Genomic DNA, 17451 nt, shown 5'->3' with positions numbered 1-17451 from the left:
AAAAAAAAAAAACTGAGGCTTAGGCCTGGTGCAGTGGCTCAAGCCTGTAATCTCAGCACTCTGGGAGGGCCAGGTGGGTGGATCACCTGAGCCCAGGAGTTCAAGACAAGCCTGATAAAGAGCCCAGACCCTGTCTCTACTAAAAATAGAAAAAACTAGCCAAGTGTGGTGGTGGGCTCCTGTAGTCCCAGCTACTTGGGAGCCTGAGGCAAGAGGATCACTTGAGCCCAGGAGTTTGAGGTTGCTGTGAGCTATAATAGGCCAAGACACTCTGGCCTGGGACAATAGAATGAGACTCTGTATTAAAAAAAAAAAAAATGAGGGGGCCAGCCACAGTGGCTCACATCTGTAATCCCAGCACTGAGGTGGGTGGATTGCCTGAGCTCACAGGTTCGAGACCAGCCAGAGGCAGAGCAAGACCTTCTCTCTAAAAAAATAGCGGGTCATTGTGGTGGGCACCTATAGTCCCAGTTACTTGGGAGCCTAAGGCAAGAGAATTGCTTGAGTCCAAGAGTTTGAGGTTGCTGTGAGCTGTGACACCACAGCACTCTACCAAGGGTAACAAAGTGAGACCCTGTCTCAAAAACAAAATGAAAAAAAAAAAATGAGGTTTAGAATCACCAAGATAAAAAAATAAATTTTTTTTCTTGAGTCAGAGACTTGCTCTGTCATCCTGGGTAGAGCGCAGTGGCATGCACCATCCTAGCTTGTAGCAACCTCAAACTCCTAGGCTCAAGTGATTCTTCTGCCTCAGCCTCCCAAGGAGCTGGGACTACAGATGCACACCATGACACTTGGCTAATTTTTCAATTTTTAGTAGACATGGGGGTCTCACTCTTGCTCAGGCTGGTCTTGAACTCCTTGAGCTCAAGCGATCTTCCCACCTCAGCTTCAAAGAGTGCATACCATGTTGCTGGCTCAAAGAAAGTAAAAAAAAATTTTTTTTGCAGTTTTTGGCTGGGGCTGGGTTTGAACCCGCTACCTCTGGCATATGGGGCCGGCGCCTTACTCCTTTGAGCCACAAGCGCCACCCAGAAAGAAAAATTTTTGACACACTTTAAAAAAAAGTTACCAATATAGAAAGATGTTTGAGGTATACCATCAATTCAACAGGATGAACCACGCTTCTGTGAAGGTAGATAAGAAGCAGAGAAGGATGTCCCAATGCACGGATGCCCTGGGAGGAATGAGCTTTCTCCCACACTTTGCCCTTTGGATTGAGGGATGATAGTGATTTTCTTCTTTACACCAGCCTGTGATTTTCCAGTGTTTTCTTCCATGGGTATGGCTTTTTGGGGATGTTCAAAGAGTTTACTCTGTGGCAGTTGAGGCAATCACCCCTACTCTTCTTTGGAACTTCAGGTTCTGCAACAATCAGGCTCCATCCAATCTGCCCTCCATCTGAGACGCCACAGCCTCCTGCCATGACCAAGCAACAGAGGCCAGAGTGTTGGTCTGCTGCCTTATTGCTTGGCCTTTCCAACCTTCCCTGCAGGGCCCTCCACCTCTCACAAAGCCTCCCCAGCTGTGCCCTGTGAGCAGGGAGCTCCCCTCCGGTCACCTTCCCCCTGGCTTGAAAGTGTCTTCCTTTCACTTCTCCCGTGTACACCTTCTCTCTCCAAACAGGCTGTAAATTTCCTGACAGCCCTGACCCTCACCCAGCCATGACCCTCACTCAGCCTGTGACCACAACTCAGGACGCCGGCCCTGCTCACAGCCCCAGCCCCAGAGACAGCCAGGCACTGTATCAGGCAGGCGTACTTCTGCCTCAGGACCTTGGTTCTTACTGTGCTCCCTCTGCCTGGAGAGCTCTTCACAGGCAGAAGTAGCTCAGAGATCTGCAGAGCTTCCTCCCTCACTCCACTTAGGCCTCTGTCCTAATGTTACCTTCTGAGGAAGGTTCCCTTGCCAATCTCTATAAAACAACAGCTCTGGCCACTCTCTGTTCTTTACCCCTCAGTTAATTTTCTCTTAAGCCCTTAGCCCCACCTGATGGAACAGAGTTAGTCATTTGTTGTCTAGCTGCCCACCCCCAACTAGAATGTAAACTCCATAAAAAACGAAGACTTAGTTTTTATTCAGTGCTTCATCCTCAGTGCCACGCCAGTGGCAGGGAGGCAGTCAGTCGTTGTAAGTAAACATTTGTCAGATAGAGAGAGCCCTCCTGCACCCCTCCTGGCTGACAAGATAAAAGGTGGCCGGCTTACCCATGGATAGACAATCCGCGGGTGATAATCAGCTAAGACATGGTCTGACATGAGCCATTCATGGCTGGCTCCATTGGGATCTTCCTTCTGGCAAATAAAACTAGGAATACCAAGAAGTTGAGGCAGTTAGCTCAGTTAGTGGAGGGGCAGGAGAAGGGCTGTCTTGCAGAGTAAGCCTCGGGTGGTTTTATCTGGCTCGCATAAGTTGAAGATCCAGGAGGAGAGGGAGAGGCCACCAGAGGGACCACGGGGAGGCTGTACTTCCTGGAGCTACCCCTTTGTCTGGAGTCTTTGGGAGTCCAAATCACTCATCTTTTTGCAATAATCCCCCATTTCCAATGAGCTGCCTTGAATCTCTGGAATCGAATTTGTCCATGAAGGCAGAAACAGCAGCCTACAAGGGACAGGGGGCCAATTAAGGGAAGATGGTATCCACTACAACCTCAAGCAGCCCCAGGGCCAATTGTGCCCCACAAGTGGGTGGTAAAATGTCCCCTTTGGCTGGTGCATTCCCCTGAGCATGGCCCTGTGAACCGCCCCGGCCTTTCTCCCTCTGCTCAGTGATTCTGTTTTAACTGCAGGCCTGGGCAACCCAGGAGCCCTCCCTGAGAGGACAGGAAGCAGTTCAAAGTAACAAGTCATTTTCACAGATGGGAGAGAAGACAAAAGAGGCAGAGTCTTCTCACCCCAGGCACCACCTGAGCTCAGCTTCGTCTGGCAATTTTTTCTCCTCATGTTTGGTCCAGCCTCATTTAAGCAGTTCAGATCTCTGAAGCCCAGAGTGTCCACGAGAGGTTTTCATTTGCCACAGAATCGATAGTGCAAATTTTGTTCCATAAAAATCTGCCAAGTACAACCCTAAACTTTTCCAAGTGAAAGTGTTGTTTTTTTTTTCCCAACACAGCACTCACCCTGCTGGATGTCCTCTGTGATCCAGACAGCCAGTCTTTCCATGCCTGCTGGCTCCCTGAGGCTCAGGGGAGCAGAGCTGGGTTGGGGTGAACCCACCCAAGATAGTTAGCAACTTTGAATCTCAGGATCCTCATCTGCAAGTTGTAGCTAATAAAATCTTTTTCTTCTTTTTTTTGTGGCTAAGCCTGGTGGCTCACCAGCACGTTGGAAGGTGAGATGGGAAGTTTAGGAGTTCAAGACCAACCTGAACAAAAAAGCAAGACCCATCTCTACCAAAAAAAATTTTAGAAAAACGTAGCCAGGTGTGGCAACACATGTTTGTAGTTCTAGCTACTTGAGAAGCTGAGGCAAGAGTTTGAGGTTGCAAGGAGCTATGATGATGCCACTGCACTCCAGCCCAAACAATAAAGACCTCTCATTAAAAAAAAAAAAAAAAAAAAAAAAACCTGCCTTTTCTACTTTGAATGAAACATTGCACAGGGAAAACTGTGCATATGACTCCTTTCTGTATCTTCCTCACTAAAAAAATCCCCATTTTCTCCTAATTCCTGATAGTACTTTTTCTCTTTTCTTTTCTTTCTTTCTTTTTTTGAGACATAGTCGCACTCGGGTAGAGTGCTGTGGCATCCTAGCTCACAGCAACCTCAAATTCCTGGGCTATAGCTATCCTCTTATCTCAGGTTCCCAAGTAGTTGAGACTACAGGCGCCTGCCACAATACCCAGCTATTTTTAGAGATGGGTTCTTTTTTTTTTTTTGAGACGGAGTCTCAAGCTGTCCTTCTGGATAGAGTGCTGTGGCATCACTCACAGCAATCTCCAACTCCTGGGCTCAAGCGAGTCTTCTGCCTCCCCCTCCCAAGTAGCTGGGACCACAGGCGCCCACCACACAACCGGGCTATTTTTTGGTTGCTGCCATCATTGTTGTTTGGCGGGCCTGGGCTGCATTCGAACCTGCCACCTTATGTGTATGTGGCTGGCGCCTTAGCCACTTGAGCCACAGGTGCTGAAACTAGACATGGGTTCTTGCTCTTGCTCAGGCTGGTCTCAAACACCTGAGGTTAGGCTATCCACCAGCCTTAGCCTCCAGAGTGCTAGGATCACAGGTGTGAGCTATGGTACCTGGGCCCTATCTCTGTTTTTCCTAAAGGCTAGATTATTATGATTTAATTTTTCTTATAGCTATACAGAATTATTTATTTGAGACAGAGTCTTTTGCTTTGTCATCCAGGCTAGAGGGCAGTGGTGCAATCATAGCTTGCTGCAGCCTCCACTCAAGCAATCCTCTGCTTCAGCCTTGGTAAGACTACAGGCGCGTGCCACCCTCCCTGGCTAATTTTTCTTTTTTAATTTTTTTGTAAAGACAGTGTCTTGATAAATTGCCCAGCCTGGTTTCAAACTCCTGGTCTCAAGTGATCCTCTGGCCTTGGGTCTCAAATTTTGGTACCAAGTTTATCATTTATGATCCAATCAACTCACGAAGGCATGTATTTGTTTACTGATTCAACACTTTTCACCAAACAACACTATGTGCTACATTTTATTTTGTGCAGATGCTATTTTAGTCAGGGCCTGGTAAGAAATGGAGAGCACCCTCAGATTGAGCAATCTGATGAGTATATAAAGAAGGTGAGAAAGGGGGTAGGGAAACCCTAAGAGATAATATCATAACAGATGCATGTGCACACACACACTCACCCAGGACTGGGTGAGGGGGGGAGCTCTTGACTGAACTCAGAGGCAGACAGAACTGGAAGAGGACCACTGGCAGAAGCTGCGGAGCAGATGCTTCCAGGGCCTGCCCACAGCCCTGGATTTTACCATTTCAGCACACACCAGCCTGACTTCCAACCACCAGGTCCTGCATTTCTTTGCCTCAGGGCTTTTCTCTAGCAGCCGAGCTGGCTTTGCTCACCCACAGAGCAGGCCAAAAATGCTGGGGAATTAAAACCTCCACAGGAACAACACTCAGCCAATGACTGATGGGATTTGGAATATAAATACCCCAGCTCCCCCACCCTTCAGGTGAGGTAACTTTGAAGTTCATGTTCTATCCTAGAGTTCCCCAGAGGGATTAAACTCTGATGCCCACAGTGGCAACTTGCTCGGTGCAGCGCACCCCTTATTGGCTTCTTCCTTTCTCTGTCTCACTTCCCCACTTGCCTTCTGGCATTTCCTAGGATCCTTTCCCAAATAAACTACTTGCTTGAATCCCTGAATCTCAGGCTGTGCTTCTGGGAAAATCACTGGGTGACTGTTGGTGAAGGGACACAGGTTAACCATTGGTTGAGCCCTGCTAGAAGTGAAATGGCATGGAAGCGCATTGCTAAACTTGGGACAGGCCCCTCTCGGGGGACAGAGAGCAGCTGGGAAAGGGATCTGGAAGGGCAGAGTAGCAGTAGCCAGTCTCCCCAAGGACCTTGGCATCCAGCAGGGAGGACAGAGAACATGAAAGTAATTGCAACAAAGCAAGTTGAGCTCTACAACAGGGAAGTCCAGGGTACTACGCAATTCTCAGGACCCCTCCACTAGTCGTGGGTGGAAGGTTCCCCAGAGGAAGCTGTATGTAGGTTGAGACCTGAAGGATAGGAGTAAAGGGGAAGCCGCAACAAAGCGTGTTCTAGGCAGAATGAGCTGCCTGTGCAAATCCTCAGAGACAAGAGAGGACGTGATTCGGTGGAACAGAAAGAAGTCAGCAGACCTGCTTCTCAGAGCTCCAAGTGAGGACGGGAGAGAGGCCTGAGCTACCGGTGGGGCGAGGTAGAAGGACATCATGGCCAAACCAAGAAGTAAGTCTGGGCCATACCCTGAAGGAAAAGGGAATCTCTGAAGGTTTGTAAGCAACAGAGTGACAGGAGTATAGCATTCTAAGGTCTAGTCACAGGGCAGGGTGGAGGGTGAAATCTGTGGGAAGAAGGTCCTTGACTCCAGTTCTTGGGCTGAGGATGGCTGGGAGAGCACTGAGGTGGGGAAAATGGGAAGGAGCAGTTTGTTGGGAGCTCAGGGTAGGACTGAAGTTTCCGAGATGCTACATTTGAGGGAACTGTAAGGCTATCCTTATCTGGGGGTCAATGAGCAGATGGCTCTGGACATCAAAAATAATATCATGGCTGGAGATAGGACATGCAGGTGAGTCAGCCAACGGCCACCATAGCCTCGGGTGTGCAAAACCCCCACAGCTTAGCGCAGGCAGGGACAGGGCCCAGGCCACTGCCTGGGGAGGTGCCAGATTTTGGGGATGATAAGAGGAGGTGAAGCTGGCAAGGAAGGCTGAGGAGCAGCTACAGAACCAAGGAATCTGCCACCTGAAGGTCAAGAAGGTAAGGAAGAAGTCTGTTAGGTTTAGTAGAATCAGCCCTGGTGGTGACAGTGGAGTCTAGCGAGAAAGCTGCAAGCCTGGCTTGAGGACTGAGAGGTGAGAGTAAAGAAACTACGTGTGGGGGCTCAGCGCCTGTGACTCAAGTGGCTAAGGTGCCAGCCACATACACCTAAGGTGGCAGGTTCAAATCCAGCCCAGGCCCACCAAACAACAATGATGGCTGCAACCAAAAAAAAAGCCGGGTGTTGTGGCAGGCGCCTATGGTCCCAGCTACTTGGGAGGTGGAGGCAGGAGACTCACTTGAGCCCAGGAGTTAGAGGCTGCTGTGAGCTGTGATACCACAGCACTCTACCCAGTGTGACAGCTTAAGGCTCTGTCTCAAAAAAAAAAAAAAAGAAAGAAAGAAAAAGAAACTACACGTGGGGATGATTCCTTCCAAGGTCTGGGAGGAGAGGGCTAAGTGGTCATAGGGGTCCAAGATGAGGGGAGGAAACAGCCCATCTCCACTACAGGGGAGAAAACTCAAACCCCACGCCCCAGGGAGAGACATGGGTCCTCTTTGCTAGTGCCTGGTGGCCTTCCTCTCTGTGCTGCCTTGCTAGGAGGGACCACATGGGACTCCTGAGTCCCCAGACTGGAGGTGCAGCCAGGGTGGCACTAAGGCCAAAGGAGGAAGCCCCTTCCCTGCTCATGCGTTTTACATTGTGGGCTTTGACATCAGGTTTCATCTGAAGAAACTATTCTGCTGCCAAAAAGCATTTGCAAGACCATCGATCTAGTCACATTACAGGTGGGTAAACTGAGACCGGGAGAGGTGGAGCCATGCCTAGGGTTCAACCAAGTCAGCTACAGAGACGGAACTGAACTCAGCCCCAGGACTCGAACTTAGGGGGTTATTCCACCATCCCCGAGTTCCAAGGAAGGAAAGGGCCATGGCAAGGCCAAAGGCAGAGCCACCACAGGGCTGCAGTTAGAGGCAGGGCCCAGCAGCCAGCAGAGAGAGACAGACAGGAAAGTAAACATGCAGCATGTCGCATGCAGCACATGCCAACGAGAGGCGGCTGCCTGCTGCGCCATAGCAGAGCCGCCTCCCCTCCCACACCCCCCCTCGTCCAGGCTGCCCCATGCTGGCCACCAAGTGACCTACCTGGGCCCTGTCCCCTCCTCCCTAGGCTAGCTGGCCTCAGACCCCAGGCCCACCTCTCCACATGCTCCTTCCTTCTCCCGGCCTGCTCAGACAAGCACATGAATAGAACATTAAAGGCAAAATCTTCTAAAAGAAAAAGCAGCTCCCTGGTAGGAGTCGCCCCACTAAATGTCAAATGCAGAGCAAGGCTTCCTGCCTTGTGTGCTTCGCACTAATGGAGGCACCTTAGCCTCCATCTCCCCACCACCGGATGGCCCTATAAATAAATCATGGTAAGAAGAATGCCAATTTTCCCCCAGGGCCTCATGAATCTCTCTACATAAGCATATGTAAAAGCCCCTTCTCTGGGCTTGGCTCAGGTGCCCAGAGAGACAGCAGACTCTGCTAGGTCAATGCTGGAGGCAGAAGTAAACTTCCATACTGCCTCCGTGGGCTCAGTCTGGAGCCAGCTTTTCTCCCGACTTGGGAAAGACTTTCACTCAATTTCCTGCAGACTCACCTTGGCTGATGTAGTTGTCACCACCATACCACAACCCTCTGGAATCAATCCAGTAAGCTGCCAAGAGGCCCACCTCTGGGGGCACAGTGGTCTCTCCCCCAGTAGACATGAGATGAGTCGTGCCCACCACCCCCTGTAAGCCACACACCCCCTCAGCAAGCTTTGTTCCTGACATGTGGCACACATGGTGCAGGCCCGCCCACTCCTGGGGGCACCCCACTGAATGGCTCACCAGCCTACTGCAGCACCAAGCCAGGCCAGTGGACTGAGAATGTGGGCTCCAGTGCACTCAGGGACTCAGGGTGCCCTGCTCTGCAACAGTGGCCCTCTGGCGCAAACCCAGGGGAGCCTGTTACATGTGCACCAGGTGAGTTTCTACGTGTGCGTACACACACACACACACACACACACACATACACACGGTGTGGTGCCAACTCTCTTGCTGTGCCAGCACAGAGGCCTCCAGAGTGCCTCTTCTGAATCAGATAGCAGGGGCTGTTTGCAGTTTTGTATCCAAACTTCGCTGACTGATTAGACAGTAATCACAGGCTCCCATATCTGTTGGATTAGACACCCAGCTCAGCGGCAGAGGAGGGCCTCCAGTCTGGAGTGGGCTGCTTGCTCTTCCACACTCCGAGATCAGCTAGCCTCTCTGCTTTATTCAATCTTTCTTCTTTTCCAAAAAAACAACAGGAAAAAATTGGCCTCTCTGGGATTTGATCATGGCTGGAAGGGGACAAGAGAAACCCTTTCTGGAGGGCTGGCAGGCTGGGGCCAAGCTATGGGGAAGCCCCCCAGGCGGCGGAGACCTGTCTGCCACTGCCACCCTCCTAGGCAAAATGTTCTTGGGGAGTTGCTCCTCAGACAGCCACTGAGCAGCATTGTTAGCCAGTCTGTCAGGTCAGCCTCGAAGGGGAGTTGGGGAGAGCAACCTATGGGGAAAGCTAAGAGCCCAAAGCAGCAACCAACCCCCAAATAAACTATGACCCTGTGCCTTTCTCAGGGACATGAAATCAGGCAGGAGGGTGCCTGGTTTGCTAGTTTGTCTCTGTCCTCAGGAAGAAACCAGAGCAGAAGACGGAGGTGAGGGGTGTGTCTTCCCAGACACAAAAGGGGACAATGTAGAACAGGACATTTGAGCCAGTGGCTCTGGGCCCCAGGAGTCCCAGGCCCTGGCCAGAGAGCTTTCTGAAGAGCACCAGAAAAAGAGCGCATGAGAACTATCAGGAGGCTCTGTAACAAGCCACAAATGATTCAGCAGCACCCAGCACCCCACAAAACAAATGTTATAGAAATCAAGACAGATGGGCACATGAGACAGCGGAGTGCAGAGGTTGAGGGAGCAAGGGAGAGAGCGTGGGCTCAGTGGGCAGACCTGGGATTGCATCCTGTGTCAACAGAGTGCTGGCTGCGTGACCCAGGACAAGGGACTCCATCTGTTTGTGCCTCAGTTTCCTCATCTGAAAAGTAGGAATAAGTATAGATGGATCTTGAGGGGTGGTTGTAGAGACGGCATGGAGTACACTTTGCCTGGCCCATAATAAATGCCCAGTCAATACTAGCAGCTACTGTCACTAAGTGGACAGGGACTGGCATTACGAATCCAAGGCAGGTGGGGAAGAATAGTCCATTCCTTGCTGGCTGTTTGCAGCTTGCATCTGTATCTCCTCCCAGCAGGCTTGGCCAGGCATGCTCTGTGAGACCTGAAGTGGCTTCACCTTGCTCTAGTGAGGGACACCAAGTCAGCCATGCCCCCCATCCCAGTTCATCGAGACTCCTAGCCTTGAAGCCAATGGCTCTCTAGGTCTTCTCACAGGGCTTGGGGAAGTCCTCACACTGGGGTCCCTGCCCGACTCCTCTCTCTGACTCACTTCTCCAGTTCTACTTAGGGTGGCCTGCCCATCGCATCCCGAGGAAAGGGCTGCTTCCAGCACTCTGCACAGAGGTCCTGCCTTCTACCATCCCTAGAGGCTCTGTTCCCGTTTCGCCAGCTATTTTGCTTCCTCGGCCATCTGTTCCCTCCCTGTCATCTCCTCTCTGCTTTAACCTTAACCACTACTTCACTGCAGATGGTACCAAGCAGATCCGTTCTTGACATCCTGCGTGATGCCTGCCCCCTCCTTCTCATCTCCAGCAAGTGAACGGCTCTGTCCTTTTCAGGCCCTGATCCCAGAGCTATGTGGCCAGAGCTGGGAGTTAGATTCACTCTACAAACCTCCCCCTCCTGGATCCCATCTGCTGTCAACTCTGCCACTGGTTAAGGGGCAAACACCTACCCCTTCCCCTGCTCTTTCCTTTTCCTACCTTGAATTCTTCCTCTTAAACTTGGCCAAGAACCTCTGATGGCACCAGATGCGTGTCTGCCGTGGTTCTCTACCTGATTTTCATAAATAGTGCCATTTACCCACTCAGAGGGCTCAAGGCTGGCAGGCTGGGGCACAGACTAGAAAACTAGAAACTCTGGAGTTCATTCCTGCCTTGGAGGAACCAGAGCGCACGCTGGGAGTTTGGGTCATGAACAGTTTCCCTTGTAGAAAATGGACCTGAAAACTCTGCAGTGAGGAATTAGCCCTGTGTTGGCATGACAGGAACCAAACCAAAACACATTTTATACATTGTCTGAGCTCACAAGGGAAACATTCTTCTGCTGTCCTTGCTTTTCTTCTGGCTACGGAGGAGAAAATGTATGCATGGTCTTTACTTAGCAACTCCCTCTGCTGCTCTGTGAGGGTGTCCTGGTGCTCCCCTAAGATTCCTCCTCTTGGCTTCTTTTTTCTGGTATAAGGATGAGGAGCTTTGAAGGAAGAAGCAGCCCAGAAGCTCCTAATGAAAAAAGCTGTTTTGGTGAGATTGGCTCTATCAGCCTGTATTCCTTAATTAGAAGAGAAATGGGCTGGGAAGACCAACATTCCACATATGCACCGGATTTGGGAGTAAAAAGTCTCACGTCCCAGCCCTCTAGAGAAGGTCTCTGCTATTTTCCCTCTACACTTCCTTTGCATCAGAAAAGAATATTTTGGCTCTGCATGGAACACTCCTCTCTGCCTCTCCACTGGAGTTAAGGGCAGCCACCACATTACTACTAATATTTCCAAGTGCTAGTTGCCCCCAACAAGAGGCAGAGATGAAACCTGCTCACACCGGGCCACATAGAGACGCTCTAATCACCTAGGGAGGCTCTGGATTCAAATCAACCAGCCACTTGACAACACCAGGGTCCCTCCCTCCTCTGCCTTCCCTTTTTCCCACAAAGGAGAAGCCCACTGCTGCCACCAGGCCAGCCCACCTGGCTATGGAAACCAACAAAATGCATCTTAGTGGGTTGCAGGTCTTAATCTAGCACTTGCTGAATTATGCAGAGATGGCATTAACTTATAAATGAGTGTGTTTGACTGATTTTGTGGCTGATGTACAGATAAATTCTAATGAAAGACAGTTACAAGATTTTAAATTATTAATTAGACTGTCACTTAACAAAGCCTATTTGGCACTTTATTTCCTTGCTTAACAAGACAAAAACTTTAAGGAAAGGTTCTGTATTAGCCCAGAGGTTCTGGATTTGCATTCTGTTTTTATAGCTCTAAAAATGAAAACTATAGGTGCTGACCTTAAGCAGGCCACTTCTAGCAAAACGAAAGCCCTGGCGGGCCGCCCTCTTTCTGCCCTTCCTTCCTGGTTATTGTTGGGTGGCAGGTGCCTCACTTGCCCTGCCTGCCTCTCATCTCTGGACCACAGGCTTGCTTTTTATATTGCTTGTTTTGCCAGGGTAGGTTAGGAGATGGGAAATCAGGCAGAGCAGCTGCTTAAGTCTTCGACTACCAGCACAGTCAGCAGCTGGGTCACACTGGTGTTGTTCTAGTTCACAGAAATGGGCTGTGGACAAATGAGTCTATCAATTAAGAGATGCAAGGCAGTATTCCCAAGCCCCTAAAATGTTAAGGGACAGCCTTTTTTTGAGAGAGAGTCTTACACTGTTACCCTAGTGCTTTAGTGTCAGCCTAGCTCACAGCAACCTCAAACTCCTGAGCTCAAGTGATCCCATCTTTGCCTCCCAAGTAGTTGAGACTATAGGCGCCTGCCACAACGCCCAGTTAGTTTTTTTTTATTTTTAGTAGAGACAGGGTCTGACTCTTGCTCAGACTGGTCTCAAACTCCTGAGCTCAAACAATCTGCCCACCTCGGTCTCCCACAGTACTAGGATTACAGGCATGAGCCTCTGCACCTGGCCAGGGGCAGTTTTAATAAGACAACTAGAAATCAGAAGAAAGATGACTCCCATAGTCCACGAACTACTCCTGCCTTTCTCTTCCTCTGGGGCTTCATGCCATTGAACCCCTAACTCTGCAGGACACCCCATTATCAATACCATAAGCCCATGCTGGATGTAATGGCTCATGCCTCTAATCCCAGTGATTTGGGGTTTGGGGAAGCTGAGGCAGGAAGATCCCTTGGAAACAGGAGTTCAAGACAAGCCTAGGCAAGAAAGTTAGACCCTGTCTCTAAAATAATAAAAAATTAGTTGATCAAGGTCGCTCAAGCCTGCAGTCCCAGCTGTTCAAGAGGCTGAGGTGGGAGGATCACTTTAGCCAGAGGTTTAAGGCAGCAATGAGCTATGATTGCACCACTGCATTCTAGCCTGGACAACAGATCGAAACACCATCTCCAAGAGAAAACAAAACAAAATAAAACCACAATCCCTACCCTTTGCAAAAAAAAAAAAAAAAAGATTTTTTTCTCTTCCTTCCTCCCCCAAGGATCTAGGGAGGTCTACTCCTTTCCTCATCCTTCAAACCTTCTTCCAAATCATAATTAAATTATTAAACTTCCTCAGGGCCAGGGCCAAAGTAGTTCTCTGCATCTGATAAGCAAGGAAATCACAATAACTATCTGACCCATTCTATAACATTTTTGCTTGGAGCCTTTGGAAAGGATTCTAGAAGCAAAAAACTTTAATGGCCACCTCCCATGGTATTAGCCTCAGGGGTAATTTTGGCATTACGGGCATACCTAGAATCCATACAATCTGAATGTCCAGTTCTTGTGTACAAAGGAGTTCAAGGGATTAGGATCAGGGGCCAAAGCAAAGGAACGAAACAAAAAGTCATTTGCCCACACAATGTCCTGGGGCAGTATCTAGGCCACCCAAGCTAAACCCAGGGCAGCAAAGGGCTTCTCTGCTCTGCTTCCCTAGGACCAATCCAGGAAACCTCTCGGTTGGTGGAACCTCTCCTGCCAACTAGGCAGTGGAGGAAGGAAAAAACAGCCCAAGTGGCAAACACACATGACTGCTAAGCCTCCAGTGGCCACCTCTTGAGCAGGGTTAGGAGCCTCCCCCCAGAGAGCAGCCTCCAGAATGCACTGGGCTCCTCCAGACTTGGGCCTCTGGCTAGCCAAGATGAGAGGGAGAGGCTTGTGGATGTTTCTGGAGCCTCCTTGGGCACCTAAACCATATAAATAAAGTGCGTAGGCTGTTTCATGGCTCATTTTTAACTGTAAACTGCCAAAAGACAAAAGACCAAAAGGGAAATGAGATGTCAGTTCCTCTCTATTATCTCCATCACAGACCTGCAGCCCAGACACCGGCGGCCTTTTAAAACTGCCTGGGAAGCCTTCCCTACTGGGGTGAGTTTGCTCACTTCAGGCCCCAGCTTCTCAGACCTGGGCCTGCGCTGGACTCTGTAAAAAGCACCTTCTCTTGCAGACTCTTTGGCCAGCACCACTTACTGGCTGAAAGGACTTTTGGTCCCTTTCTGCAGGGAAAAAGAACTAGGTGCATCAGTGAAGCAGTTTCTCCAACCAGCCACAGAGGCTTTTTCCACAACACACAGGGCAAGGTAGCCAGTGCTTCTACCCCCCCCCACCACCACCACCACACCGACCCACGTGGAGGACACAAGTCACAGACAAGTTTGTGACTAGTTCTACTCAATGGGGCAACTAAGCTTCCCTCCTCAGTTGGCCTGAGAGGGACCACCACCATAGCCTTTACTGCCCCCACCGAAGGCGTGGTTTCCACGAACTGCTCATCAGTCTCTTCCATCACCCCCACACCTGCTTCTCTCCGCCCATCGAGGGGCTTTGCTTCCCCCACCGCTGCCACCTCCCCCTGCCCGTTTTCTCCTTCTCCATCCTGCTGTGAGGTCAGAATCCCGTGCTTACGACACCTCAGTCTGTTGCCATGGAAACAGGGGCGGATTAAGGCTGGAGCGCGGAGCGCAGGGATCAGGCCCCTCCGCTACCTGAGCTCCCGCCTTAGCCAGCTCCCGCAGGGCCCGGGCAGCCAGCTTCAGGCGCCGCTGCTTGTCTGCTGCCTGGCCAGCCCCGGACAAGGATTAGGGGATCCCGGCGGGGCGCCACAGCCCGCTTGAATCTGTGAGGGGATAGAGGCAGACGCAGAGGCCAGAGCAGTTGGTGGCGGGGCCTCGGGGCTCACGGCTGGTCACCTGCCCTCCTTGGGCCCCCGGGACAGCGCCCACCGCGGCAACCACGTGGGGCGCGGCGGGACTTCCCCGGTGCCGGCGCCAACTTTGCAGCGCTTGGTACCGGGCCGGGCTGCCGAGGAGTCTAGATAAGGTGGTCTCAGAGCCAGCGCTCCTCAAGTTGAGACCGGCACCGGTCGCGCATACTGCCAACGCGGCCTTTGCCTTCGGGTCCCTCTGTTCCAGGCATATGGAAAGTTTGAGAAACCGGACAGCAGGCGATTGCCACTCCCCACCTTCAGCCGCTGGGTGCTTAGAGCCTGTGCCTGAGGATCCAAGTAGGGCTGCAGGGAAAGCGTCCGCATCCGGGCCCCGCCTGGGGAGCTAGGGCGCGCGGTGAGCGCTCGGGCCGCGCGGTGACTGACCGCTGGCTTCGCTGGAGCGCGGGTTGGACCCGGCCTCGCCGAAGTGTAAGAAGCAAGGGGAGTGTGCCCGCGCAGGGGATGGGGACTGCAAGTGCAAAACTTTATAATAGCAAAGCAAAGGTCCCAGAAGGCCGGCTCTCCTTTCATTACAGACTCTTTCATTCTGGTCTCCAACCGACCCCTCAGAACCAAGTCCCTAGGCCTCGCTACTTGATACATAGAACAAACCCGTGTCTCACAACCGACGGTAACTGAGCTCCACTAGCAGTCTTCCTCAGCGGGTGCGTCCAGTAAAACCGGCCGGGGGCGCTTCCCGAACCCAAAGCCTCGGTGCCCACGAGCCCGGAGGTCTCGGGCTCGTGGCTCTGCCCCGTGCGCATCCAACTCCAACTTGCCCCTGCGGCTCCAACTCACCTTTGCGAAGCATGTTGGCCGCGGGGCCGTTGCTCCGAAGTCGGCCTAAGCGCGCTTTCTCCTGGGGTCCAGATTCAAATCCCTGGGCGCCAGCTGCAGCTAATCCGAGCGCGTCGAGGTGGAGGCAAGCCGGGGATCCACTTGTGCCCGGCAGCCCGACCCCGCAGGGGCATGGTGAGCCCAAGCCCCGCGCCGATGGCACCGGCGCCCGCCAGCAACCGCGGCGCTGCCGGGCAGTCCAGCGCGCTCGCTCAGCCCCAGGGCGAGCAGCTTGCTCCGAGGGGCCGGCGGCCTGCTTCTGCCGCCCAGAGCACTTTGCAGGCGGTTTTGAGGGGGGACGCCGCCCCCGGCCGGCCAGCCACAGACCCCTCCTCTCCGCCCCCTCGGGCCACCACCGCCGCGGCTGCTGAAAAAGGGCGCTCGCACGCACCGCGGAGCTCCGGGGAAAGCGCCCGGCGCGCGTTTGCAGGACCCAGCGATCGGTGGAGCGGGGCGCCTCCCTTCCTCCCCCTGGCTTCCCCCTCCTCTCCTCCCCTCCCTCCCTCGCTCGCTAGCTCCCTCCCTCTCTCTCCGCTCCCCGCCCCCGCTCACGGAGCGCCTCCCATACAAAATTTATGAAAGTGCTCTCAGCTCGCAGTGCCGAGCGCCGTCCTATTCCCAGGGCAGCGGCGCTCACCCGCGCGGCGCCGCCTCCCAAGGTGTTTTCGCTGCGCCCGCCCCCGGGGACGATCCTCGGCCGGCGTCCGTCCAAGTACCTGCCCCAGTGCCCCGGCCAGTCGTCGAGCCACTCGAACACCCCTCCTCGGCCCCGCGGGCTTCCCGGAGCCGGTACCCGCAGCCTGGCCTCCGCCTGCTCGCCCTTCGCGGCTGGAGGTCATCGGGAAAGGCGGCTGGAAGCGTGCTCCCTGCCTACCGGCTGGGACGGGGGCACCACCGCCCACTGTCCGAATCACAAGTCCGCACCCCTGCCCCAACTCCTCCCCAGCCAGCGCCCCTTCCTCCTAGAGTCTCGACGGCTCTTGCTCGCTCAAAACAGCTCGGGCAAACGTAGCCGCCCCACAACCCGCTGCCCAGGACACTGTTCTTTGGGGCGGGGGGAGGTGAGGGACAGCAAGCTCTGGAGCAAGCATAGGAGGCCCAGTTGCAAATCTCAAAGAGAAGGAAGGAGTGATTTGGACCGCAGGCGGGCTATCTCCACCTGGGCTCTCATCTCCGTCAGTCCACACAGACCCAGCCCCGGGATCTGAGGAAAATGGAGGAGGCACCGCTTAGAAAGCGGGTCCCGCAGCCGGCCCACCGGGCCGAGAGTCGGGAAGGTCCAGGCTAAGCGAGATCCTGGTGGAGGCCGGCACCCCCTACTGGCCTGGTATAAGAGGGATTCTGAAGGAGGAAAAAGAGGGGACAAAGTCACTCAACACATTTATTGAGGATTTACCATGTGTGAGGCAGTACTATTCCCTGAAATTCAGCCAATGAAAAAGACTTGTTTCTCCTGTCCTCCCAAGTTTACATTCTAGCAGGGACCAAATGAGGAGAGTCTGGATGCAAGGAGATGATGCTTAGAAAATAAGCAGGGTAATATTCTAGAGGTGACACAAGGGGTCAGAGACTGCTCTGAGCAGGTGACATCAAAGCGGAGAGCTAATTGAAGTCCTCCTTGGAGGAAAACTTGGCCTGTTAGGAAGGTCAAAAAGAAGGCCAGTTTCATTATTCACTCATACATGTATTCAATGACACAAGAGGCTCCAGACTTGGCCTTCCGGAGGGTTACAGTGTAGTCGAAAAAGACAGACCCTCAACCATCTTAGAATGTGACCGACCATACAAAGTGTGGGAGGGGAGTCTGCTACCTCTGTGCCAGGGTAAGGAATCAGGAAATGTTCATAGAAAGGTGCTTTTGAAGTTAAGACTTGAGGGCTGAGTTCATCAGGCTGAAAAGGGAATAGGGCATTCTAGGAGGAGAGAACAGAGTAGTGGCTCATGCCTGTAATCCTAGCACTCACTCTTGGAGACCCAGGTGAGGTGGATTGGTTGACCTTAGGAGTTCAAGACCAGCTGGAGCAAGAGACCTCAGTTTCTACTAAAAATAGAAAAACTAGCCTGACATTGTG

General features: G+C 52.4%; 1 protein-coding gene across 1 annotated transcript in view; it reads right to left on the bottom strand.

The window, feature by feature from the left end:
* Positions 1–15353, bottom strand: part of RTN4RL1 (reticulon 4 receptor like 1) — a 78278-nt gene extending 62925 nt beyond the window's left edge. The window contains exons 1-4 of the mRNA XM_012810911.2: positions 15341–15353; positions 14798–14937; positions 14322–14393; positions 8083–8215 (exon numbers count right to left, since the gene is read on the bottom strand). Of these exons, the coding sequence (XP_012666365.1) occupies positions 8083–8215; positions 14322–14393; positions 14798–14937; positions 15341–15353 (358 nt within the window). The remainder of the gene's footprint in view (positions 1–8082; positions 8216–14321; positions 14394–14797; positions 14938–15340) is intronic.
* Positions 15354–17451: the final 2098 nt, after the last annotated feature.

The sequence above is a fragment of the Otolemur garnettii genome, unplaced genomic scaffold, assembly GCF_000181295.1.
Source record: "Otolemur garnettii isolate 467f Iridium unplaced genomic scaffold, OtoGar3 scaffold00145, whole genome shotgun sequence".
Taxonomy (NCBI): domain Eukaryota; kingdom Metazoa; phylum Chordata; class Mammalia; order Primates; family Galagidae; genus Otolemur; species Otolemur garnettii.
The sequence above is the reverse complement of the archived record's forward strand: the minus strand, read 5'-3'. Positions and strand labels throughout refer to the sequence as shown.